At 39.5% G+C, this 27,813-nt stretch overlaps 1 protein-coding gene across 1 annotated transcript in view; it reads left to right on the top strand.

Moving 5' to 3' along the window:
* The first annotated feature begins 3,459 nt into the window (after positions 1–3,459).
* Positions 3,460–27,813, top strand: part of IMPG1 (interphotoreceptor matrix proteoglycan 1) — a 114,157-nt gene continuing 89,803 nt past the window's right edge. Inside the window, 2 exon segments of the mRNA XM_054722360.1 lie at positions 3,460–3,526; positions 25,892–26,125. Coding sequence (XP_054578335.1) covers positions 3,460–3,526; positions 25,892–26,125 — 301 coding nt within the window.

Raw genomic sequence — 27,813 nt, 5'->3', positions numbered from 1 at the left:
TGGAGCGTCGGCCTGCGGACTCAAGGGTCCTGGGTTCGATTCCGGTCAAGGGCGTGTGCCTTGGTTGCAGGCGCATCCCCAGTGGGGGGTGTGCAGGAGGCAGCTGATCGATGTTTCTCTCTCATCGATGTTTCTGACTCTCTGTCCCTCTCTCTTCCTCTCTGAAAAAAATCAATAAAATATTTAAAAAATAAAATTAAATTAAAAAAATCAAGTGAATAAAAAATCTGATGAACAGAATGGACTGATGAATATAATAGAATCAGGGACATAGAAAGGGAGTGGACTGACAATTCTCTGGGGGAAGGGAGTGTGAGGGGTGTGGGAGGAGATTGGACAAAAATCTTATACCTATGGATGAAGACAGTGGCGGGGGGGTAAGGGCATGGGGTGGGGTGGGAAACCAGGTGGAGGGGAGCTATGTGGGGGGGGGGGGGAAAGAGGAACACCTGTAATAATCTGAACAATAAAGATTTATTTTTAAAAAAACAAACAAAAAAAAAGAAGAAAATAATTTTGGAAACTGAAATATTTTTAAAGAGATAAATTGTTTCCCTAAAATCTTAAAACAGTATCTTATTAAAATAAAAAAGCAAAGAAAAAAGACAAAACCAAATATGATTCCCCAAAAATTATCAATGACAGTAGAGATATAAAAACCAAAGAAGGTTTAAAATACTAAGTTGATAAAATGTTCTAGAAATCAGAGCATAAAGAGTTTGAGTTAGAAGAAAATAGAAGAAAAAGATAGATATTGAAGTTAAAGAACCAGTTCAAGAATGCCTTCATCAAAATAATATGGATTCCAGAAAGAGAAAATATAGAAAATGAAATATGAAAATCAAATATCTAAAAGAGTTTTTCAGTAACTGAAGAACACAAATACCCAGATTAAAGGTCCTCTAAAGGCCCCTATGCAATGGATTAAAATAGAGCTACAACCAGCAAGATCACCATGCAATATCCGAACATTGGGAACAAAGAAAAGTTTTCTATGAGCTTCCAGTGAAGAAAAGATCTTATACAAAGAATCAAGAACAAAAAGGACTCCAGATTTTAACATCAAAAAAGCTAGAAAAACGTGGGTGAATATTTTCATTATTTTAAGTGAACTTATTTCCAACCAACCTAGAATTCTATATCCAGTTGTCTTAGTTCTTTCCAGTTGCTTTAACAGAGTACCATAGATAGATTGACTTATAAACAACAGAATTTTATTTCTTGCAGTTCTAGAGGCTGGGAAATCTGAGATTAAAATACAGGCATATTCAGTGTCTGATGATATACAGCTTCCTAGTTCATAGAGATCCATCTTGTCACTGTGCCTCACATGACAAACAAAGCAAACAAACAAAAAAGCCAAGGAGCCCCCTGGTGCCTCTTTTTTAAGAGAACTAATTCCATTCATGAGAGCTTAACCCTCATGACCCAATCACCTCCCAAAGGCCCCACCTCCAAATACATTACATGGGGGTTTAGTTTTCAACATATGAATTTTGGGAGGACACAAACATTCAGTCTGTAACTCTGGCCAAGCTATCAATCAAAGGATGAGGATAGACAGAAGCCATTTTCAAACATAAGAGCCCAAATTTATCTATGAACTTTCTTTCGTAATCTACTGGAACATCTGCTCTGCTAAAACAAGAGATTAGGTTCAGAAAGGAGGCAACATGGGACCCAGAAAACAGGGGATCCAACACAAGGGGTAAAAGGAATCCCCAGGATGGTTGTCAAGGGAAACTTTCAGATGCCTGCTGTGAACTGTAACAAGAAATAAATACAGCCTAGAGAGGGTTAGAAAGTCCTGAGAAAGACAGACTACCTTATGAGGAGAAAATTTATACATCTGGGGTAGCATCTGAAGAGAATTTATGGTTTTGCATGTAGAAAATGAAGAGGAAATAAATGAGACAACTGCAAAAAGCATTGGAGGGGATAATGGTTACCTGTATTAGGGTCCTGAACCAGTCTCTTTGAGTTCCTGGCTCTGCCACATATACCTTAGTTTCTTCAAATATAACACAGAGCTAATAATAATTACTGCTTACCTCATAATGTTGCATTAAGTAATATATATGTGTATGTATATATATTGGAGATATATATATATATATATATATATATATATATATATATATAAACTATGTAGATATATAAGGACAGTGTCTATCACAACATAAGAGCTCATTACATATTAGTAATTACAGTGTACTCCATAGCTCAGCTATGTAGTATATATACAGTCACAATGATATTAAATTGAATATTCAATAAACTGAAAATACAGTGATACTGAGGTGGGTGGAGGGGACAAGTCCATGTTTATGAAGAATGGGAAGGGTGTGTGTGGAAGAGAAGATATTCTCAATATTCATTATTAGATTATATCTAAAAGTGAAAAATGAAAAAAATAGTAATAGAAGCATACTATTTCCAGGTATGAATGAGAATACTAGAAGAATTAACTTAAAGAATTAAAACTGATTGCCTTTGGCCCTTGGCTGGTGTGGCTCAGCTAGTTGGGCATCATCGAGTACACCAAAATGTTGTCCGTTTGAGTCCTGGTCAGGGCACATGCCCTGGTGTGGACTTGATCCCCTGTAGGGGGCATGCAGGAGGCAGCCTATCAATGTTTCATTCACACCAACGTTTCTCTCTCCCTTTCCCTTCCTCTCACTCTAAAAATCAATTTAAAATCTTTAAATTATATAAATAAATAAATGTCTTTATTAAAAAGTGATTGCCTTTGAATGGAGGTATGGCAGCATTATTTTTCACAAATTTTGTAGAACTATTTGATTCTACTCTGTGCATAAGTAACAAATTTTTAAAAATTAAAACCAGACTTAAACCAAAAGAGTCATTTGTACGTAATGCCAAAAAGAAAGCAATTTACAAAGCAGTACATTTCTATGAGGCTTGCGGCCTCCGGAGACTAACACATATTGAATAGCCTCATACTTCCAGGGACAGCAACTAAGCTCTTTCAATGGATGTTCCTAGTGGGTGTCATTTTGGAAAACATTTGACCCCAACTGTCAGCCTTCTTCTGCATTTGGCAGGATGTCCCCTGGCTCTCTGTGTCACTGTAACAGGTAAGTAACTAAGAAAAAAAGCTATCCTTCTGTCTGTGGACACTTGTTTATAATGGCATTTGGGGTCCTGGGGCTAGGCGGACAGATGCTCTTCCGGAAGGTTAATGAGATAAAGGTTCCTCCAGCTGGCCCTTGAACAGAGATTACACCTGAGAAGCAGATAAGCAGATTACTTCAGAAACAGACACTGCTTCATGTTCTTCATAAATCTGCACCCTCGTGAAGGTAAACCAAGAAGGTTATCCTCACTCAACTTGCATCAACATTTAATTCTTTTCCCTATTTCTGTCCTTTTCTTTTTTAATGAGATTTGGGGCCCTTCCATGATTGTTACCAGATTTACCAATGCACAAAAGTAAGAATGTATTTGGAAACCAGAAGGGCTATTTTTGTTATTTGGATTTTTCTCCAAGTTCAAGGAAACAAAGGTATGTTGTTTAAATTTGTTTATTTTTAAATTGCTTACCTGTAAAATCTATTTACAGAAGTAAACATTCAAAATCAACAAGTTTACCACTGTATCTCAGAGGGCTAGTATATGATAGGCCCTAAGTAAATATTGATTGATTGATTAAATGATTGTCCAAAATGGTTTTTTACTTTATTAAATATTTGCTACATAATCCTAAATTGCAATTTAAACTAACAAAATAGGAGAGATGAATACATCCAACTCCTTAAAATTGACAAATAAAATCTAAAAAATATAATTACTGTTTTTTTATTTATGATCAGACAAAAAGTGTATTTCTTACCTTCTCATAGTTAAATCATGAGTTGCTTTCCCTTAGAAAATAGAAAATGTGCTTTAGCTTCAGAGTTTATGATTACAACCAATTCAGAAACTTGGTAGTTTTTGAAGTTTTATGTATATAAAAACTAGGTACTGAATGTTCTTATGGCAAATCTTCAAATGAATCTAAAATTAAAGCAAACTACAAAACAGGCATATTTTAAAAAACAATGTATTTTTTAAAACTTGAAGAAAGCTTCACTTTTTTTAAAAAAAGAATCAGCCTGATTTTTAAAACGTGATATTTTTAAGACATTTGTAATCAATAATTTTCAATTCTTCTTTAAGGATGACATAGTTTTGGACAATTAACATATTAGTTGAAACATTGATTTAAAAATGTCCATAGAAAAGTACAAATTTATAAGTCACAAAATAACTGATTCTGTCAGTTATTTTACATGTAATTTGTAGTGGTTGCATTTGTAGGGAGAAAAAAATTTCTGGAAAATGTTATATAAAAATTCCCTTTATATTTTGCTACAAAAATGATAGTGGGGGAAGCAAAAGTTTACTTACCTCCCCTTTCAATTGTCAATTGCATATAAATGTTTAATTTAGCAAAAATATTTTAATTAAAAACAAATGGTGGTATTCAGTGTATTCTGAACTTAATATGCTAAGCAAGTCAATTTGTCTGTTTCACAAACTTGACCAGGCAAATCAGCTTTGGTTTTTTGTTTGTTTGTTTACTTAATTATGTTAACTAATTTCATTATTTTTTCTATTTTTATATTACATATCACTCCTTACAAAGAACTGCAAATTGCATAATTATATGTAGAAAGTTTAATAACATAAGCCCACCAAAAAACTACAACTTGTTGTATACCTATTTCTATGAAACAAAGTATTATAACTATAAAATAAAAAATCCTAACCTGTTACTTGTTTGGGGCTTTTGATGCTGTAAGAATCTCAAATCTGAATTTCTGTTAATCTTCAATTAGTGAGGTCTACATTAATTATAGTTTATTTACTTCAGCCAGACTGGTTTCCCATTTGTGAGTAATTACCCATCATGAATGTATTTACATAGAAAATGGTTTTAGGAGAGAGAAGATTTCAATTTAATACAACTAGCTTGCCTTGCATAACAATTGGATGTTAAAATTCAAGAATTTGGGGGTTTTTAATATAAATTATTTTAAAAATAAAAAAGATGTGAAAAATTACCCTTAGTGCTTTCATCCAAACACAGCGTATGCCAGCACCTTCATATGGTTCCTCAGTCTACGTATGCTTACTTAATTTTCATGATTGCAGTTCTGTTGCACACAATTTTATACCAGGCTTTTTGTACTTCTAGTGCATCATAGGAATCTCCCGAATTGCTATCTAGTTTTGACAAGAACCATGTTATAGGTAGTATAATGTTTCTTTCAGTTAATACTCAACAAAAGAGAAATCGTTGTTTCTAATTGTTTTGTTGTCATGAATATTATTCTAGTGAACATTTTGGTGCATAAGCCTCTGTCAGTATTTAAGATAGCATAAATTCACTAAGTTAAAATTACTGCATCAAAGCAATATAAACAGTTTTATGGTATTTGATTCATATTGCCAAATTACTTCTCAAAAGGGTTCCTATGCCCTTAAGGGATTCCCCTGCTCCCCCCCATCCTCCCCATTTGATTCCCAGGGTGCTTACTGTACCCAATACAGAATACTAAGGGATTCAATCCTTGTTTCAAAGGGCTTTCTTTAAGCTTTCTAGATTCTGAATGTAGTTTTTCTACTGGTACATAAAAATGAAATGGTTTTGATTTTAAAACATTCATTAAATAAAACTGTTCAGTGCAACAAAGATAGTTGAGTAGTTTCAAAGAACAATTACTTCATGGAGATACCAAGGCTCCGTAGTGGGGATATCAGTCGCACTGGGTGTGTACAGCACTGCTTTATCCTCTTACCTTTCCATTTCACATAAATAATTTCATGTAATCACTTGTGACATTCTGATGTGTGGGATAAAGGGCAGAGAGAAAAACCACCCTTAGCAAGCCCTAAAATGGAAATGGTGTTTATCACAGTAAGTGCCTTTTGCATTACATTTGGTTATACTAAATGAGACCTTTAACTAAGTTATTATTAGTTCACCAAGGTAGGTAATTATTTTAGTAGCTGTGAAATGTCAGGAAATTTGCATTTGAAGCCACTCCATTTCTTGCTAATACTACTGGGATATATTCTCTTTTCATAAAATTTCCTCTAAGGTATTTCCCTCATTGTGGCTCCATTAGAAGAGAACAGGGGTTCATCTGTATATCTGAGATAGCTGCCTAGTGAAAGTCACACTAACTTTGCAGCTCCTATATATGTTTTTAATCTCTGTTACAGTCTCAAGACAGTGTAATTTGAAAGGTTCAAGGCAGGTTATTTTTGTTCAATTATATCTGAGAAGGTGTCCTTAAAATCAAAGCTGTGTAAATTAAAAACACTTTGCATCCAATTTGTGGCACACTTCAAACCATTTATTAGATTATATACTTACTTTAAAAATAAAGAAGCAATTGCTGCTTTGTGGACCCTCTATGCTTTTTTCACTGATCACACTAAAGGACTATTATATGTGTGAGTTAATTAAGAAGCAATGACATGACCTACTGCTTTCTTGGCCATTTCTGTCAATCATGAGCATGCAGCCACCTCAAATATCAACTATATTTGCATGCTAACCCTCTCTGGAAACTCAGATCCTGTATACCTGTAGTGCCTCAATCATGTTCACAGATTTTTATGTTGTTTTAAAATAATCTCAGGCAACAAAGTTTCTTTTTCACAATAGTATCTAGGTTTATATTATAATTCAGTATGTATATGGTAGTAACCATAATAATAAGCCAGTCAGAGAAAGACAAGTATCACATGATCTCGCTCATATATGGAATCTAATGAACAAAATAAACTGATGAACAAAATAGATTCAGAGACATAGAAACATGGAACAGACTGTCAAATCTCAGAGGGAAGGCTGGGGTGGGTGGGTGGGTGAGTGGGAAGAGATTAACCAAAGAACTTCTATGCATATTAGTGGCCCAGTGCACAAAATTCTTGCACTTGGGGGGGGGGGGAGTCCCCCAGCCTGGCCTGTGCCCTGTCATAGTGCAGGAGCCCCGCAATCCATCACCCCAAAGAGGTAGGCCTCCGCAAGCCTCATGTCCCTGGGCCCAGCGCCGGGGCCGGAAACGTGAGCTTCACGTCCTTGGGGCCAGCGCCAGGGGTGGGGACACAAGCCTCATGCAAGTCCCCGACACTGCACATCCCCCCCACCTGCACCTGCTGCGCACGCAGCCTCCTGCGCACGCAGCCTCCTGCTGATCGGTCATTACGCAGGAGGGCATCACGACCATTTGCATATTACATCTTTATTATATAGATGTACAGTCAGTCATTTTTTGAGGAAACATTGTCTTTCTGTGTGCCTTTGTAAAGTCATCTTAATTCCTTCCAACTTGGTTTTCTTCATTCAACCATCTCTAGTCCCCTCGTCCACCTCAGCCAACATCTATTTTCATTATTGCTGTCCCGGGAAAAGGGTTAAAAGAAACTAAACCAAATGAAATTTTGTGGAGAAAAGTCAAGACCTCAAAATTAATGAAAATTTCCACTTCAGAAATACTTTAACTTCATATAGAAAATAACATATGTAGGGCTAATTTGTCTGTCTTAAGGTTCCTGATGAATTTATGACAGACAAAAGTTACACTTAATTAAGCCCTACTATAAAACCCAAGGGCACTATTATTAACCCACTGTAGTTAGTTCAGACCTGATCATAATACTTTGCAGATAGCAATCATATTGATACTTTTCTTATAAAAGCTCAAGCATATTTTAATTAATCTCACTTTCTAAGATTTTGCTGCTTCACTGACCCAGCTCATGTCTAGTCAGGAACCTAAGGCAGAGAATCATTTGAGGTGAGAAGGTTAGAACCAAAACTGAGATTTAAGCTGTATCTAGTCCTATCCAATATCCACTTAGTCAATTAATTAGGCCAATATCATATGGTGAGTGCAATTAACAATGGTTTTTACTATCAACTCAAAAGCCAACATTCCTCTGCTAACAACACTAGATGATCGCTGATTCTGGACCATTTCTAACATTTATACACATGACTGGTCTCAGGATATTTGCCCATATTATTCAGCTCTACTATAAAAAATGGAAGCACCAAATTTAGGAGTTCTATTACTCATTAAGAAAGAAGTATGACACTTGAAACTCATCAAAGAAGTGGAGTCGTTTATTCATTGTGTCACTTTAAATGCCCACCTTAAAAGTCTAAGTTTAGTAACAAGTGGCTTATTTAAGATTGCGTTCTGTATCTAAAGGAAGTACCTAGCCTGATGGATGTGATCTGACACAGTGGGAAAGCCTCTTCTGAACCAAAAATACCTTCCTATCAAACACTGAAATTTTATCTCCAAGTTGGCAATATTTTCAGACTCGAGATATACAACTCTGAAACACCCCTTTCTAATAATTTCTCTTCCTTCCTTCCTTCCAGAGGATCTGATTGTATTCTCATCAAGACACACCAGTCCCTCAGCCTCTTCTAGTTTCTCCAGTTCTTCAGCCCACCCAAATATCAGTGTCCTACACATTAATCCCAGCTTCTAGGGTCCTCTCCTGAGCCTTATTCAACAGTCTTCTTGTTACTACAATAGAAACTTGGCCCTTAACTTTCTGCCCCCTTTGCTTGGTTATTCTGCTCTGGGTAAACTTAGCCTTCACTTTTTTCACTCCCATTCCTGAGCTGCCAAGTGGTATTAGAGAATCTCAAATAAACAGAGTGCTTCCATGAAAAAAAATTTATGTCTATAAGCTTAATCGAGCCCTCCAAGTCATTCCACAGTGATGCCCTGACTTAGTCTCCCAGTCTGATTTCCAAACCTTCCCTCTCTCCTCAAGTCTGCAGCCCGATTCTCCCTCATTCACATAACAGTACAGTTAAGAGTAAAAACTTTAAGGTTTGCATAGGACTGCATTCAACACAGAACACAGCTGCACAGAATAGTTCTGTCACTTATGTGGCCTTGGAAAATTGCTCAGTCTCATATCTATCTCCTCTTGTGGTTTCTCGTCTATAAAATGGGAATAATAATAGCAGTGTCTGCCCCATAGAGCAGTAAGGAAGATAAGTGAACTAATGTTTATGAAGCTATTAATGAGGTATCTTCCACACAAATTCTCAATAAACACTAGCTCCTAAGATGACTATGATGACTACCACCATTACTATTACCACTGCCTCCTACATACTGAGAAGATTGAAGGCATGTGACTTAATTTGACATCTCTTCTTTCCACTTCAAGGTTTCTCTGAATCTTTATCCAAACACTTCTCATTCTTTCTTGTTTCAGAGAGAATAAAAAGATTTCACATTTTTGCTACTGTTGTTTCTATCTACCTAGGACTTTAACTCCTTTTACAGCCAATCCCCCCAAGACCTTCCTCTGCCAGTCTTCTTTTCCATGGACTTACTTTTCCCAGCCTAAAGACTTCATGGAACATTTCTCAACACTGGTGCAAACACCACTGCTGGAGCTCCTGCAATAAAGATTCTGATTTAATGTGTCTGGGATGGGATCATTATTAAAGCCATCCAGGTGATTCTACTATTCGGGCAGGTTTGAGAAGCATGATCTATTGCTCTTCTGTAAAGATATGATATATGGGTCATTATATGATGGGCCAACAGGGGATTTATTTTAATCTCTCCTTTTTACTAAATTATATCATAAATCTATTTCTAGTCTGAAGGGAGGGGTCTCATTATTTAATAGGGCTCATAGAATGATTTGTATAATCATTCTCTTCATTATATTGTCTCATTTTTTTAAACAATTTTACATAAAACAGCACTGATTATATTAGGGCATAGATAGGTTACAGGAATATGTATTTTGAAAAAGCTACACAGAATGCTCTGATGCACACTGTTAAAAGTCAAATGCTTAATGAGGACAGAGACCACCTCTAACATATTCTCCATAATATCATCAGCACCTCCTTCTGGCCCAGACCACTCTGCTTCTTGCATTCTGTCTCATTTCATGCTGTCAGCTTTTAGCTCTGAAGTCAGGAATGTGGGTATTATCTAAAACATCTTCCTCCTCTTCATATCTAATTTGTTACCAAATCCTATCAAATGGTGTGCTGATTAATATTTAGCAACCATCGCTCCCTGGAGTAAAAATCCTAACCACACTGTTTGCCAATATCCACAATGCAAATAACTAGTTCTGCCATAGCCAATTTCAAGCTGCCAACATGACACCATCTAGCGTGCACAATCAGCTCTCAGGAGCTGACGCCAATGTGGACCTGTTTCAGCACAACTGCATTGTCAAATTTAGGACACAAACGTGTCCTTAGCTGAGCTTCACCTTTTCATCCCCGCTTCCTGGGGTCCTATTATAACAGCCTTCTCTCAGGTTCTGGCCTCTGGCTTCTCCATTTCCTAAACCTGTGAGAATAGTCAGTCAGTGGCAAATCCTGTCAATACTATCTCATAAATATCTTTGTATTTCTCTAGCTTTAACTAATTTTGTTATCCACTCTACACCATATTCCTCCTCTTGAAAAAAAAAAAAAAAAAAATGAAAGAAAAGAACTTCCAAAGCTTCCTGATGCCTTTGGAATGAAGTCCCATAATTTCATTGGAAGGTTCTTGCTGGTATAAATCTGGCCGCTACCATCTTTTCCAGCCTTACTGCTTGAATCTCTGCCATGGGATACTCATCCTTTCTATAAATCTTACTTGGGAAATATACATCAAGAGTGTACAAAACATACCTGTGGTATTTATAAAACAACAATAACATGCTCACTTCCCAGATAAATAATAAAACATCAATAGTATCTTAAAATCTCCCGTCTGCTCTGCCAGGATCTCTTTCCCTTTGCTCTGTGCCAGCGGTAGCCACTGTCATGAACGTGATGTTAACCAGGTCCTTGTTTGCCATTAGCATCTCCACCTACAGATGTATTCTTTAAATAATGTATTTCTGTTTTCTTTGTGATATCTACATAAACAATACCATGCTGTGTGTGTCCTCTTATGACTTAGTTCTTTGGCTCAGCATTATGTTTTAAGATTCATCCACGTTGTTACATATAGCAGACCCTGAGACATAAGCTTACCTGGTACTCTTCATTAGGGAGTGCATTTTCAGGGAACCAGAAGGAGAAGAAAATGAGGAGTGAGGCAGTGAACAAGTGAGAACCAACGTAAAGATGCCTTACCAACTGGTCACCACTTTGTATCAAGTGTAACCAATTGCCGGTCTACAGGACTACAGGACCTCCAGACAGTCCATGAGGGCGAGAACCTGGGGGTAAATGGTGAAGAATTTACAAGAGATCTCTTCAAAGGTTTGCCTCGCAGGACAGTAACTTTCCTATACTTCCAGTGTACTCAGCTATGGACAGGAGGTGGGGCCTGATGCTTCTCACATCTCTGCAGCCACAGAAAATTCTGGGGCGAGAGAAAACAAGTACCATGACAAACCCATGAGGCAAGGAGCTGTGGGCCTATGTCTCCTGTAGCAGGTCAGAGCATATGAAGAGCTAGTCTAAAAGAGGTGAGGCTCAGAGGGCCTAGTACAGATACACAACCACTTGGTCATTCTTCTGTTGGTGGACTTCACCCTTGTATGTGTACTCTGGTGCGCACACCAGGCAGGAGTTTCTCCAACGTCTAGGTCTCTCTCTCTCTCTCTCTCTCTCTCTCTCTCTCTCTCTCTCTCTCTCTCTCTCTCTCTCTATCTATCTATCTATCTCTCTCTCTCTCTCTCTTTCTCTCTCTATTATATAGGAGAGAAACAGAGTGTCATAAGGTTTACATGTTTCCAACTTTACCAGATGGTATCAAACTGTTTTCCTCAGAGTTTTTTGCCATTTCAAGTGAGAGTTCCTTTTGTTCCAAATCTTCATCCACACTTGGTATTGCCTGACTTTATTTATATGTTTATTTATTTACATATTTATTCACTTATTTATTCATTTTGCCAGTTTTCAGGGGGTATATAATCATATCTCATTATGGTTTTAATTTCTCTGATTAATAATGAAGTTGAATATCTTTTCATATATTTTGGGTCCTTTTTGTTTCCTCTTCTAAGAAATGCTTAAACAAGTATCTTGCCTCTTTTACATTGTGATGTATGTCTTCTCTTATTGATTTAGAATAGTTAGATAAAAGTTGTGGATGTCAATTCTTTTGCAGTTCTTGCAAACCTTGCAAATATCGTCTCCAACTTTGTAGCTTATCGTTTTGTCTCTCAATGGTCACCTCTGATGAACATTCTTAATTTTAATGTAGTTGAACTTAGCCTTTAACCTCATGTTTTGTGGGATTTTTTTTGTCTTACTATAAAAATCCTTTCCTATTTCAAGACATGAAAATATATTGTCTTATAATAGTTATATAGTTTGCCTTTCATATTTAAGCCATTAGTATTTACTGTATGTGCATGTGTATGTGGAGTAGGAAAACAATTTTTTAATGTGGATTACCAATTGTTTTAGCACCATTCATTGGATAGTTTCTCCTTTTGTCTCTGCTCTGTGATACTTCTTTTGTCATGAGCATGGGTGTGTCCACTTTGTTGTCCCTGAGCCAATGCCACGCTGCTTTAATTATTATAGATTTATAATAATCATGTTATCTTGCAACCATGTTTCCCTGGCTCTGTTCTCTTTCTGAGAAGCATCTAAGCTATTCTTGACCCTCCACTCTTCCATAATACATTCTAAGATTAGTTCACCAAGTTCCACAAAACACCTTAGTGAGGTTGGCTTAGTATTGTGTTGAATCTATAGATCAATTTGGGGAGAATTGATACCTTTATAATGTTGTCTTTCTACCTAAGAACATGGAATATCTTTCTTTTCATTAGTACCTTAATAATAAAGCTGCATAATTAATTTAAAAGGGCTTCCACATCTTGGACTTGACTCTAGCTCCGTTGTATTAATTGTGATCATGTAAATGGGCATTCTTATTACCTTTTCCATATAGAAAAGTAATTGTATTTAAATCCCATACCTTTGCTGAACAATATTAATTGCATCCTTAACTTGATACTGATCTTGAAGGGAATGCTTTTCTAATTCACCAGTAAGTATGATGCTTGTTTTAGATCTGGGTTTGTTTCACTTTTTGTAAATACCTTATGTCATTTTTTTAAGTTATTCTCTCTTCCTAAGATTTTTAATCATGAATAAATATAAAAATGTATTGGATAGTTCTATAACTATTGAGATTGCCAAATGGTTTTTCCATTTTAATTCATCAATGTGATAAATTACCTTAATTAATTTTCAAATATTAAACCAACCCTATATTCCTCACATAAATCCATTTTGGTCATGACCTTTTTCACACACTGCTGGATTTCATTTGCTAACATCTTATTTCAAATTGCTGAATTCAAATTCCTAAGTGAGATTGAAGCATGATATTTTTTCCCATAGTTTCCTTGTCAGGTTTTGTAAGATTTCATATAAAAACGGAATTCATTTTTCCCTTAATGTTTGATAGAACTCTATGGTGAGGCTAGAGAGTTATATTTATGGAAAGACATTTGACTACTAACTGAAAATTTTAAAGGATATAAAAATAATTAAGCTTTCTATCTTTTCTATTAGTTTTTGTAAGTTATATATTTCTAGAATTTATTCATATAAATGTCATATAAAATTTTACATTTATTAACAAAATATTATTCGTGACATCCTCTTGTGTTTTCATCACATTAATGGCTTAAAATCAGCCATGGAGGAATATTAACACGTGGAAATTGGCAAATGCTGCAAAACAGGCTCTCTCATCCATCTTCAAGAGTTGGTTATTAAACATTTACTAGCAGCACTTTGACTTTATATTGATACTATATAGTTATACCAACTTCCCTTTGATTAGTATTTTTATTTGCATATTATAACTTTTTCCAGCCTTTTAATGTCACCTTCTATATATCTTTTCATTTAGATGTGTCCAACAGAACAGTGGGTTTTTCTTTTAATGCAGTCTGACAATCTTTGTCTTTTAACAGTAGCACTTTGTTCATTTGTTTTCAATGTGCCCCAAACATTGCACAGGACATACTTATACTAAAAGAAGTATTAGTTGTTGATCAGAAATTCAAATTTAATTGGGGGTTCTATACTTTATTTGCTAAAGCAGGCAATCCTATTTTTCTCTTATTTGCAAATTTCACAATAAATAAAAAGGTACCAAATCATACTAACAGCTACTAATGTGCAAGACCTTCCACAAAACTCTAGACATCTATTTTCTCATTAATCTTTAAAAAGAAGCAAAATTATATACCATGAAAACATTAGTGAAAAACTACAGTGTCAGAATTATTATTATACTCTTTTTAGGTTAGAAACGTAAAGCATATGGAGATTATTTGCCCAAGTTCAGAAAGTGGCTTAGGAGGCAGAAGGCTCAGGTCCTCAAAATGAAGTTTTTCTTCTCTACATGAACTGTGATAGGTCCTTATGCATCTGAAGGTTCAGCAGGTAGAGGTTTGCAGCTGTTCCTGTTTAATCTGCTCTCCTTAAGTAGTTAAAATATCATTGTTTTGTGGCTATATTGCACCAATGCTATATATATAATTCTCTTTACTCAGAACTCCCAAAATATTCCAGGATCAGGTTTACATGAGAGCTACAAAGTAGTGTATTGCATGGTTTATAATGTTAGAACCATGGGCAAAAAAAAAAAAATATTCAAAAAGTAAAGATGCTGAGTTAAATTACACCTGCTTGGGATATGAGTATTTCAAATATGGTAAGAATTTAACAAGATAAATATGCTCCAAATATATAGCACTCCTGGGAATTACAGGGAGAGATACCCCATGTTCCAGCACCCCGGCACAGCTGGAACCAGAAGGCAAGTGGCACATATCATTCATGTCTCCCATAAGCAAATCCTCATTCCTGTTCCCTGATATTTCCTTAGCGCACCCCCGCCTCTGAAGTTAGCTTCTTCCTGAGTTTAGGGAAATTTTTTATAGGCTCTTGGGAGGTCTCTGAATTCCTGCTACTTGTTTCCCCACACATTTCCAAACAGATCATGGACTGAATCTGCCTCCGGCTGTGAGTGACCTGGTACTGTTCCAGCATAACCCTTTGGTTTTCATATCATCCCACTATTGTGTCAAGCCAAGCTATAAAAATGCTCTGAAAATGATAATATCCCATACATTTGTGAGGTACAATTGCAACTCACAATCCACATATCTCTGATTTACTTGTAAAATTCCATTCTGAATCTCTTCCCCATCACTATGTATTTATTTAAGCTCCACATTTTGAAATCTAAGGAGATGGTGCCAAAAAAAAAAAAAAAAAACAACACACACACATGATGGGTTAAAAATTGAGAAGCAGAAGCAATGAAAAAGGTTAGTAGAATTTAAGTCAATGTAAGGATGAAATGATGAAAAGTGGCTAAATGGGGTTGGTCCTACATGTATACAGAGGCAATAGCTGCCCCGTCAGGGTGATCTGCAGGGTGCTAAAATGTCCAGCTGCTGGAGGAAGCACTGGTTTCTCTTTGTCAACTCCTGAAAACGAGCCTTCGCTAAGCTGGCCAGCAACTTGAACATAATTGTTCTCACTCTGTTTCACATCCTGTCTTCTTCAACCTGACCTCAGCACTAAACCAACTCCGCTCACCATTTTTTTCCAAAGCAATATGCTTTACAGTTAATCATAGCTTATAGAAATACCCTGCTCCTCTAACTTTCCAGACTAGCGTATTTAGAGGAGAAAGGATTTTGCTGATCTTGTGTATGTATTCATGTGAAAAGCATTTACAATCCTTAACATTTTAAACTTTCTGCTAAAATTCTCACGCAAATTTAGCACTCCATGAAGAAGCAACAGTGTTGATCCGGTGGTTTCTCACAGCCTTGGACACAACACCACATACCCGGAGGGCCCTTGAGAGTCAATATTCCTATGGCTATGGAATTGCAGGAGGAACAGCGCCTCTGGAACTGGCATTTGGCTCTGAGTGGACTTCAGCCAAGAGGCTGCATTATGACCTTGGATGAGACCTTCAAGCCACCCCATGACAAGTACCTCCGTTGTGTTTCACTGATTTCCCAGGACAGAGAGAGGCCATTCATCTTTGAGAACACTCCTCCCTACTCCCCGTCTCCATATGCCCTCCTCTCGCGGCCCCACAAACAGGGTGGAGGTCAGCACCCATTTCTGTTCTGGGTCCAGGTAAAAATGAGGCCCTGCTGACCTCCTGCCTCTCCATGCCCTGACACTTACCAGTCATGGAGAGCTCACCACTCCCCACTCTCAGAGGGCCACTCCCTCTGGACACAGAGGAGACAACCTCCTTTCACTTTTCTACTTCTCCCTTGAACTTCAGTGTTGTTCCTACCCACTCACCAAGCTGCATATGCCATCAGCAAAATTTCTCAGCAACTCGTATTTAAATTTGATTCTTCCTTTTTTTTTTTTCTTTTCTTTTTCTTTCTTTCTTTCTTTTTTTTTTTCTTTTTTTTTTTTTTTTTTTTTTTAGTGCAGTGAGGTAGAAGAGGGACTTAATACATATGTATAGAGAACAGAAAATAGGAGTTAGCAACTTGTAATGGTTTATTTCTTGTAATGGTTTTCCAAGGTTTTAACCCTTTCCTTTCTGATATATCAAGTTTAATGGCTAAATCTGGTTTTTTCAATGAGAAGGAAGATAATGCAACTGCTCTAATCTGTGAGAGAAGGGAACACCAATTTTAACCCTCATTAGAGAGGGGTGTTGCTGAACAGATACCAGTTTGGGGGGTGAGGAAAGCGGCAATGGTACCCAAGTTTCCAAAGCTTCAGAGAGGGCCGTGTGCAGCATCCCCCTGGCATCATTGCTCATCAGTCTGACGATTGTGAGAGAGTATTCTCTTCATATGTCATTAAAGAAAACCACTGGGAGTCTCCTTCATTTCTATAATCCTCTTTTCTATCACTTACTCCAGCACACTTCACAGGGTGGACACTGTGGAGGTTTATTGGGCACTGTATGTAGGAAGAGAGATGGGAAAACAAGGTATGGAAACGCCTATGTTTGTGCAGAAAACGGTGGGCTTGAAATCCATAGAATGTTCTGGAACAGCATTACACCAGGCATTCAGTATCTCTGCAGGATTTTTGAGGCATGTTCAGATATGTTCAGCATGACGCCCATTTAGTTGCCCTTGCTCTGTGAGAACATTTTTCTGTGATTGAGCATTTCTACTAATGTGGGGGCAGACCAGATACAACAGATCACAAACAAGCTGAGCATTTGCATACAGGCCACAAGCCCTTGCTGTTTTTTGGTAAGGTGGGGAAGTTTATGCAGGATTCAATTATTATTTTTTAAAACTTTCATTCATTAATTAGGCCCTGAAATGTTATCCATATTCTCTCTACAGAGTTGTGTTTTCCAAATGGAGATTTTTGTCTTGTAGGAATTCCAGTAACCTTTGTCTCTACTGTTAATTTGTTCATTAAGCCATTACAGCCTTTTCCCTTGGGGAAAAAAATAATGGGTTTGCTAAGTACTTATACCAGTGGCCGTTGCTTTCATAACAGTGCTTCTGGGAAAGCCCTGTTCTCAGTTTCCTGTTGTCTGTAATTGTCACTTTATGTATACAATAATCCTATATTGTAAGCCTGCAAAGCTCAATGGCTAGAAAACACTCCTCTGGAAGAAACAGTTTGGTGAGGAGTGGTCCAAAGAGTTTAGGAGGGATCCACTTTAATACCTAATCAAGAAAGAAACTAATTCATGGGCAAGGCTGAGCTTTGAAGTGGAAACTTTGTAAGCAGCCTATGACTGGAAGCTAACTTTGATGCAAAAAGGATGAAAATATATTCTTTAGTGATATGGCAGGGAGATGGCGAGGCCTGTGAAGGCTCCAGAATATCAGTCCACACCAAGGCCAGGCGGCCGCCAGCCTAGAACCTGAAGTAGAAAACATAACTTTTGAATGAAGGGCTAGCCTTCACTTTAGCTAGTAGACACCCTTAGGCAATGCTTAGGCAATCTAACTTTAAAACAATGACTGAAGGGTCAAAGGCCCAGTCTTCTACACCTGCCACTCCACCCTTGGCCAGATTTCACTTGTTCTCAGAATAAAGTAATGTTTGTATTTAGGTTTTTTTGTTTTGTTGGTGTTTTTTTTTTTGTATGTATTTAATTTTTTAATCTAGCTGTTGTTTCATTAATTTCCCTTTCTATATATCTGGAAATTTCCAAACTTGTCATAGCAATACTGGGTTGCAGGATCTGGGTCATCTCCAGGATAGAGTGGCTAAAGAAATTTAATTTAAATTCTTAAATCTTCAGTGTCAACCACTTTCCTTAGCTTGCCGCAAGTTGACCTGCCGGTGGACATGTTGTCCTCTTCCTGCCCACCTAAATATTTTTCATCTGCGAGGCCTTTCATGAGAACCTCCTAGCCCAATGGGAGTCCATCCCACCATGCTAAATCTCAGCCCTTCCTCAAATGTCTTTTTTGCTGCAAAATCACCACCCTCACCACCAACTCCATCAATAACTGTCAATACTCAACATGTACAATTCCAATCTCAAAGTGATTAATGGAGTTACCTGTATTTTCCAACATCAAGTGTTCAGTACATTATGTGTTAGATAGCGACACCTTCTGGTGAAACATCACATGAAGAGAGAATGAAGGGACGCAATGTTGGTAGCTCTTTGCCTGTGGTAGCAGAGGAATCCTCACACATATGGGAGCTTGATTTTTTATTTTTTTTTTTTAAGGAAAGGAGATAAAGACAAAAAGTTTTGCTGGGTAAATAGAAAAATTGGTCAGTAGCTGGAGGGGAAGTGCTATCAAGGGAGAATCAGTGGGTAGAGCATTGGCCTGTGGACTGAAAGGTCCTGGGTTCTATTCAGGTCAAGGGCACATTCCTGGGTTGCTGGATTGATCCCTAGTGAGGTGCGTGCAGGGGGCAGTTGATCAATGAGTCTCTCTCACCATTGATGTTTCTATCTCCCTCTCCCTTCCTCTCTAAAATCAATTTTAAAAAATTAAATAGAAGGGAAAACTCCTCACGCAGTCACAGGAGGGAAAGCAGAGCATTTCAGCACGAATGCAGCCAGTGAGCAGATGCAGTGCTGGAAATTCATAAAGTTCTCTTCAAGCTCCTCTTGTTCTCAATAAAATGTGAAGCAAGGTCATCAGCTGAGAGTGAGAATTGGCAAGAAAGGCAGGAAATCTGAGAAAATTTGTGTGCAGTTCTCCAAGAGAGTTTGAAACTCAGTGGACCAGGGAAATGTAGTGTAATATAATTTGAGGACCATAAATTTAAAGTGAGTCCTATTGGTTGTTTTTTCTCCAGCCTTGTTCAGCTGCAAGAGTGCAGGTGTGGAGTAGGCAGAGGGTTGGATTTAACCATGCTTATGGTTTTGCCAATCAAGTACAATAATGGAGGGACCAGGAAGTGGAGGGCTTCTCATCCTAAAAGGCCAGGCAATATTAATATTTTCTCTCATTGATGCCCATGTTTTTAATTGGTTCCATTTATTATTTATTTGCTCTTGGACAGAGTGAAAGATTCTGGGAATGATGACTTGACTAAAATATACTTTATGCCTAAATCATCAACTTTTTTCTGTTCTTTTGATTTTCTTTCACAAAGGAGTTTTTTGTCTTTTCAGTTAGGATATTATCTTTAATAAGATGGCTGTGTCCAAAACCTCTGAAATTAGACACTATAGAAGGGAGTACAAATTTCAACAGGAGGTTGCAATAATATAGGTGAATAGACATATGAAGCTATTTTTCATGATCTAATGTTTTTTTAAATGAATCTAATTTAAATATTATAAAAGACCCATTACTATTTCCACAGGACTTTTTCATTAATTCACTTAGTGAATATGTATTGCATATCGGACGTGTATGAAACATTGTGCTAGGCAAGCACCAAGGTGGCTTAGGATAACACAGGATTAAAATACTGAGGTATTTGTGGTCTAAACGTGGTGCTTGCAAATACAAAGATGTTTACAGCCTAAAGAGGTAAATTCCTGTATTTATAAAAAACTAGAGGCACTCAGGGTGGTCCCTCAGCCCGGCCTGCACCCTCTCACAGGAAGGCTCGCGGGGAGTGGGCCCAAGCCATCAGTCGGACATTCTTAGTGCTGCCATGGAGACCAGAGAGGCTACCACCACTGCCGCTGCACTCCCAGCCATGCACCTGGCTTCTGGCTGAGGAGCACTCTCCTGTGGGAGCACACTGACCACCAGGGGGCAGCTCCTGCATCGAGCATCTGCCCCCTAGTGCATCATAGCGACTAGTTGTTCTGTCATTTGGTCGATTTGCATATTAGCCTTTTATTATATAGGATTACTGTGCAAGCACTACAACACAAGTTTCATGATATTTGTTCATCTAATTTACCACCAATACTATACTGGACCTGAAACATAGTAGGCACCTGGTGAATATGGTGGGCCCGTAAATGTAATAGAGTTATGAGCCACGCTAGAGGAACAGGAGGAAGCAATGAATGAACTCTGAACATAGGATCTGAGAAAGCTTAGGAGAGAAGGAGAGAAAGCTTAGAAGCTGGCCCTTAAAGGAAAAGTAGGAGTCCAACAAACAAAGAAGGAAGAGAAGGGCCCTTCAGTATGAAATAGCAGACGAGCTCGAGATGAGCCCTACAGCAAAGCACAGGAAGACTTCAGGACATACACAATCCATCTGTGGACAGCAGTACTAAAGACCAGTGTATTAGAAAGGAACAGCGATGCCAGGAAGTGAGTGTATGGATAATCAGGTGAAGGAGTTCTTATGGAGCACTTACACTGTGCCCAACACTGCTTTAAGGCCTGCACATGCAGTAACTCATTTAGAATCACAGGAATCCTGTAGGAGGGGCACTACTATCCTCCATTTCACAGGTGAGGAAACTCAGGCACAGAGAGGCCAAGTGCTTCCAAGTTACACAGCTAGTAAGTCACAGAGTCAGTGCCCTATATAATAAGAGGTAATATGCAAATTGACTATCACTCCAACACACAAGATAGCCGCCCCCATGTGGACAAAAGATGGCCACTACAAGATGGCCAGCAGGGGAGGGCAGTTGTGGGCAAACAGGCCAGCAGGGGAGAGCAGTTGGGAGGGACCAGGCCTGCAAGGGAGGGCAGTTAGGGGAGACTGGGACAGCAGAGGAGGGCAGTTAGGGGCAATCAGGCCTGCAGGGGAGAGCAGATGTGGGGACCAGCCCTGCAGGGGAGGGCAGTTAGGGGTGACCAGGCTGGCAAGGGAAGGAAGTTAGGGGTGACTCGGCCAGCAGGGGAGGGCAGTTGTGGCAACCAGGCCTGCAGGGGAGGACAGTTAGGGGCAACCAGGCCTACAGGGGAGGGCAGTTGGGTGTGATCAGGCTGGCAGGGGAGGGCAGTTAGGGGCAATCGGGATGGCAGGGGAGGGCAGTTGGGGGTGACCAGGCAGGCAGGGGAGGGCAGGGGAGCAGTTAGGCATTTATCAGGCTGGCAGGGGAGTGGTTAGGGGGTGATCAGGCTGGCAGGCAGGTGAGTGGTTGGGAGCCAGCAGTCCTGAATTGTGAGAGGGATGTCTGCCTGCCTGTTTAGGCCTGACCCCACCGGGATTGGGCCGAAACGAGCAGTTGGACATCCCTCAAGGGTTCCCAGATTAGGGAGGGTGCAGGCTGGGCTGAGGAACAACCCTCCCCCCCCCCACACCCTGTGCATGAATTTCGTGCACCAGGCCTCTAGTTGTCACTATAAAAACATTGTGAATAGTTAAGTGATCTATGGTATGATTTGTGTTGCTACTGCACTTTTCTTTCACAAATAATGAACATATTTAAGTTAAATTTAGACTGTAACCACCATGAGTATTAGCTGTTCATCTTTATTTAGAAGTTCTGACTAGTCAAATGTATTAATTTCCATTTTTGTCTTTGCCTCCTTCAATAATATTACTATTTCCTAAAACTACTGGTTTAAGGATAGTTTTCCTGGTGATTAACCTACAATATAATATAGTATAATTGCATTTGTTTTTGTACAAATTTATGATCTATTTAACCAAAATTTTCCAATATGCTTGAATTCTGTAAAAGGTATGATTTTTTTTTATTGTTTATTTTTTCTGAAATCACTTTGCCCCTCTTTTCTCTTTCTAACTTTGATCTTCATCTGGAGATAGTTGTTGATGGCAGCTAACTCATCATCATACAGGTTATATTTATGTTTTGTCATCATCTTAGAGAAATATTTCTTCCTCAAAAAATATTTCCAATCTTCTATAAAATATGCTCCCTTTTAATAGCAGGTCTTTCAACCACCAATTTACTCTCATTAAACTTTTACCTATTTTTCCCCAAATACTTATATAAACTAAAATTTTAACTCATGAAAATGCATCCAAAGAATCAGAATTCCATTCAATATCAAGGTTACAATTTATGCAGCACTGGAGGGCAGCATCAAATAGGATCTAATTGCTTTACCCACAAGTGCTTTCATTAGCTCCAATAAATAACAGCTCTTTTTACCTCATTAAAATCTTCGACATTCCATATTGTAATTCTTTTTTAAAAATTGGTTTGTTTTATCTGAAATCCTTGGGAAAGACACAGACTTTGTCATTGTGGCCTGTCCTATAAATATCCTTGGACCCAGGTAACCAGAAGTCCCTGTTCTCAGAGATCTTGCAATGACTTGGGTGGGGACACAGGCAAAATATTCTGATCCTTCTCAGGCAATAATATTATTACAAGGAGTCCCCTGTTTTGTTTTGTATAATCTAGAGAAACACAGCAGGCTAAGGTAACTGATACTCATGTGATGCAAGAAGCCAGAGAAAGGTAGAGATTAGCCTAAAGTAGAGAACTGCCTACTACAGGGAAAAGATAAGAACTGTTTATGGAAGTATCTGTAACTAAGTCTTTGCTCTACCAGAGGGCAGAAATAGGACTAATGTGTGGAAGCCACCGGAAGGTAACTTCCAGCTAAAAGGAAAGAATTGTCTAAACAGAGATAACATTCAAAAATGGAACAAGGTGCTTCCTAGAGGAAGGGGACAGCCATTTGTAGAGTATTAACCTGGGATTTCCTCCAGCAGGGAGACATGAAAAACTGGGTGCTTATATACGTTATTTTTCAAGCAAGGACACATTTGAGAATAAAAGTATAACAGCAGTAAACCAGGATATCCCAAGCAAACTGAATCTCTGTCACACTAATTCACCCTTGTTGTTGACCACCAGCTGTGTGGGTATGTTCACACGTGGAAAATAGGGGGAAATTGGCCTCTTAGGGAGAAGGGAATGCATCAGAACTCATGGGAATGCTAAGAAACATCTCACCCCTTTACATTCTCACCCTGATAGGATGAAATCCAAAGACCCAGATCTATGTGAACAAGCTGTGCTATGAGCAAAGTGTTAAGATCCAGAGGGATCCAACCAGGGAAATTCCAGGACTGGGGCATTGTTCCTAGAGCCAGGGTGGAGTAAATACAAGTTATTCTGAGACATCTTCCAGAGCCTAACATAAAAAAAATGTAAGAACAGAGCCATCCCCAAAGGATTGAAGATTGTGGAGGTGATGGTGGAGGTGAGAGCAGGGCTAGTCTAACAGTAGGACTCCCTGCATTGCAAACAGGCACTTAAAGAAAAATGGAACAATGCAGGGTGTATGGGGAGCCAGGTTTCCCCATGATCTGTGTCTATCATGCCAGGTAGGCCTAGACTTATTCAATGAGGCACACTTTTTCTTAATGGTAATTGAAATATAATTACAAAAACTTTACTACAACTTACCACACTGTATTTGATAACTGTTTGGAAAAGGTTATTAAAAACTAGAGGCCCAGTGCATGAATTCATGCACAAGTGGGGTCCAGCTGGCCCACCCCAATCAGGGCCAATCAGGGCTGGGCCGGCTGGGGAGGAGGGGACACGAGATCAGGCCCGTTGACCAGCCGCAGTGCGCATCATAGCGACCGGTCATTCGGTCGTTCTGGTTGGACTGGTGACTTGGCTTATATATATATATAGATTAACATTCCTAAAGTAAAATTCCCATTTTACCAACTGCTGTGGGCACTAACGACTGTAGACTCAGCTCCTGTGCCCCTTCATGCACTTTGGCCCGATGTTGAATGGGCACCTTCCACTTCACCATGCAGCCAAGCTGACGCAGGGAAACCTGCTCCCAGTCCACAGCTAGAATGAGCCACTCGGGGTCACCTCAGTCCCCTGCCCTGTGTCCTCAGCTAAGCCAACCGCACTGCCATATTTCTTCACAACTGGTGCCGGCCCAGATACGCGGCATAAATCAGCCATACTTTAGAAAAGGCTATTTTTCAACATGAACAAGGGCAAGTATGTATAACTCAGTGGAGCCAGCCTATGGGGACAGTCACCACAGGAGAGAGCTGAGCAAGGGGGAGGAGAGGATGGCAGAAAGGCAGAGCCAGGGCTTCATTTTCACCAGGCATCCCCTACCTTCTGCTTCCCTTTGTATGAAATAATAACTTCCTCGTTGTTTAAGCCAGTTTGAAGTAGATGATCTCTACTCTTCTACTGAAAGTACCCTTACAGACCCACAAAACAGTGCTTCCCCAACTGGAGTCCCCTGGAGACTCAATTCCATGTTCCACTCAGACGTTATGATGTGTTCGCATGGTGTGTAGCTGGGTGAGCAAATGAACCTCTAATCTCCCTTCCTCTCTGGAGATTCCGAAGAATTTATCTCTGCCCAAAACTGACCAAGCACTCTGAGACTCTTCACAGTGACAAAGATATGTGTTCCCACTAGGACTCTCACCAAAATGAAGGAGGAACTTTCATGCTTTGCAGCAGATGTGTGTTGCTCTCCAGCCACTCTGCTTGGGTGTCTGCCTGAAATGTACCACATTTCAAAAGGTATTTGTTTGAGAGCCTTCTTTAGTAGAATGAGAATATAAATCTCTGTAAGTCACACACTTCTGCTCCCAAGGAGCCATAGTGAGTGGTCCCAATTCAAAATTCCTTTCTTAAATGGTGCAATGGATAAAAGGACAGAGATTGAGTGGGAGAGGAAGACTCGAGATTTGACTACACTGTTAACATGACCTAATACCTCTAACCCTCAGTACCTACTGTGTGGTAAACTGAGAAAAATTATTTCTGTTTCATCTATATAGTAGAGCTTTTTTGAGAATGATATGAGATAATATATATGAAAAATTCAAAATACTCACTGAATGTAAGCCTAGGGAGTTAAAAATGAAGTCTAGACACAGCAGAGCCAGCAAGAAAAAATGGCTTGGGGAGTTTGATCCTCTGCCAGGCCTCCTCTCTCAGCCGGCCCCTTCACCTTTCCCCTCCCCACCCTGCATAAAATACAAGCTTGCTCAGTACATGCAGCTCTAAGACATGTCCTGGTCCTCCCTCACTTTCAACCAGATGGACACCCTCTGAGCCCCACACATAAGGAAATCGTGGGGCTGCCACTCATCACTCACCGGCAGGAAGGTTGTTTTGTTGCCTTCCTCCTCACCCCCAGGTTTTCGGAAGCACTCCACTTCGTCATCGAGAGCATACCCCCGGGTATCACAATGCTGTATCACTTCCCACTTGAATTATAATGTCTATCAAAAGAGGCATCTCTCGGGAGGCTTGAGTGCTAAGTGGGGAGTGATTTTTAGAGAGATGTGTGGGAAATGGTTTCAATATTTGGCAGTTCCTAAAGGCAGGATGATTTGAGATGTTGGTGTCTTGTTTGTTTTTTAAATACTTGATCAGCTCAGACTACCCCCTTATTTATGAAAGTGCCTTGTCATTGGAATAATACATTTGGCAGTTGCACCAAAGTAGAATTTTCATAAAGCAGAGGATTACAATTTTTTGTTTGTGCCATTCATTTATCATGTTTCACATATATCGCATAAATGTATATATTCACTAGGAAATCAACCTTTCTTTTACAGATCTCTCCATTAAAATGTACCATTCTGAAACTAAAGACATAGACAATGCCCCAAGAATCGAAATAGCTGAAAGTCCTGCAAAAATGTATAAAGTGCCAACCATGAGACAAGTATTCGATTTGGCAAAGCATTGAACAAAAAGATCAGCATTTTTTCCAAGTGGGGTTAAAGTCTGTCCCCAGGAATCCATGAAACAGATTCTAGCCAGCCTTCAAGCTTATTATAGATTGAGAGGTAAGAAAAGAGATCACCAGGAAAGTCTTGGTATCTGAGTTTTACCTCTTTTATTTTTAAACCTGTTTAGCCTTTTCTTCTTTTCATCCCTTCCCTTTTATTCATCTAGGAGTCATATTCAACCCAGAAGTTCCAGTCTCTCCTTTAGTCACAAGTTATAAAAATCTGCCAACTAATCAGAGAGTAATGAATAATAAACATTCAAAACAATGACACGTATCTGCTCTTAGGTTTTACTAGAGGCCCAGTGCATGAAAATTCATGCACTGGAGGGGGCGGGTCCCTCAGCCCGGCCTGCCCCCTCTCACAGTCCAGGAGCCCTCAGGGGTGGGAGGCGACCCAGCGATCAGGGGAAGGAAATGCCCCATCACACCTCTGCTGCTGCCACTGCCGGCAGCGCAAGCCTCAGCCGGCCCTGGTTACCTGAACCTCAAGCGGCCTTGGTCGGCTGGGCAGCTGCCATCCAAGGCTTGCCTATGCCTTGGGCCGGCCCTGGGCAGCCTACATCTGAGGCTTGCCTGCGCCTCAGGCGTCGGCTGGGCAGCTGCCATCAGAGGCTTGCCTGCGCCTCGGGCCAGCCCTGGGCAGCTGGGGGGCTGAGGGGACTGGGGGACTCTGGAGGCAGGTGCTCGGAGAAGCCAGGCCCTCCTGGGGGCAGGCCCTGCCTTGCCACGTGCCTGCTGCCCCAGCGGGTCTGAGGGGACTGGGTGCTGCCATCTTGTGGCTGTGGGTGCCGTCACCTTTAAAGATGGGGCGGTCAATTAACATATTCCCTCCTTATTGGCCATGGGTGCCACCATCTTGGAGGGCGTGGCAGTCAATTAGCATATTTCCTCCTTATTGGCTGTGGGTGCTGCCATCTTTGAGGGCAGGGCAGTCAATTAGCATATTCCCTCCTTATTGGCTGTGGGTGCTGCCATCTTTTGCAATGGTGTGAGGGTCAATTAGCATATTCCTTCTTTATTAGATAGGATAATAATAATAATATAATAATAATAATAATAATGTCCTGTGCAATACAGAGCCATTAGGGCAGTTAGCAAATCACCAGGAAAGTCTTGGTATCTGAGTTTTACCTCTTTTATTTTTGCCAAAGTCCAATATTGGACTTCAATGTTGTTATTATGAAGTAAAAACCATGGGATGATTGCAATGTCAGGAACCTGAGCAAGTTGATTTATGACTTAAGATTTTATTTTTCAAAAACAACATTACAATCCAGATACTCTCTCCCTCCTTGATAAGGTTAAGGAGTTTATTGCTGATTCAGCAAAAACTTCTGAGGCTTGGAGACCTGGAGGCACGTCCAAGTGCAGAGGAGCCACAAGTTAACAGGGGTTACCAAGGTACAATGCAGGGGTGTTAATGGGTTCACAACATAATTACTGTGATTTCCAGCAGAGTTCCAGTGCAGTGTTTACCCCAAAACAGCATCACAGAATTCTTACTGTGTCCCTGGGACTCATTATGGAGTTCAATTATACCACAGCCATCAGTGGCTGCCCTAGTCATTTACTTGGAAATTTTTCTATGGCTTTTTTTTTATTATTAATTAAGGTATTATAAATGTGTGGTTATCTCCCCATTGTACCCCACCCCCCAATCCTGCCCTCACTCTCACCCTCTGTTGTCTGCGTCCATTGGTTGTGCTTATATGCATGCATACAAGTCTCTTGGTTAATCTATCC

This window comes from Eptesicus fuscus, chromosome 10 (genome assembly GCF_027574615.1).
Source record: "Eptesicus fuscus isolate TK198812 chromosome 10, DD_ASM_mEF_20220401, whole genome shotgun sequence".
In the NCBI taxonomy this organism is placed as follows: domain Eukaryota; kingdom Metazoa; phylum Chordata; class Mammalia; order Chiroptera; family Vespertilionidae; genus Eptesicus; species Eptesicus fuscus.
This window is presented reverse-complemented; position numbering and strand designations above follow the sequence as displayed.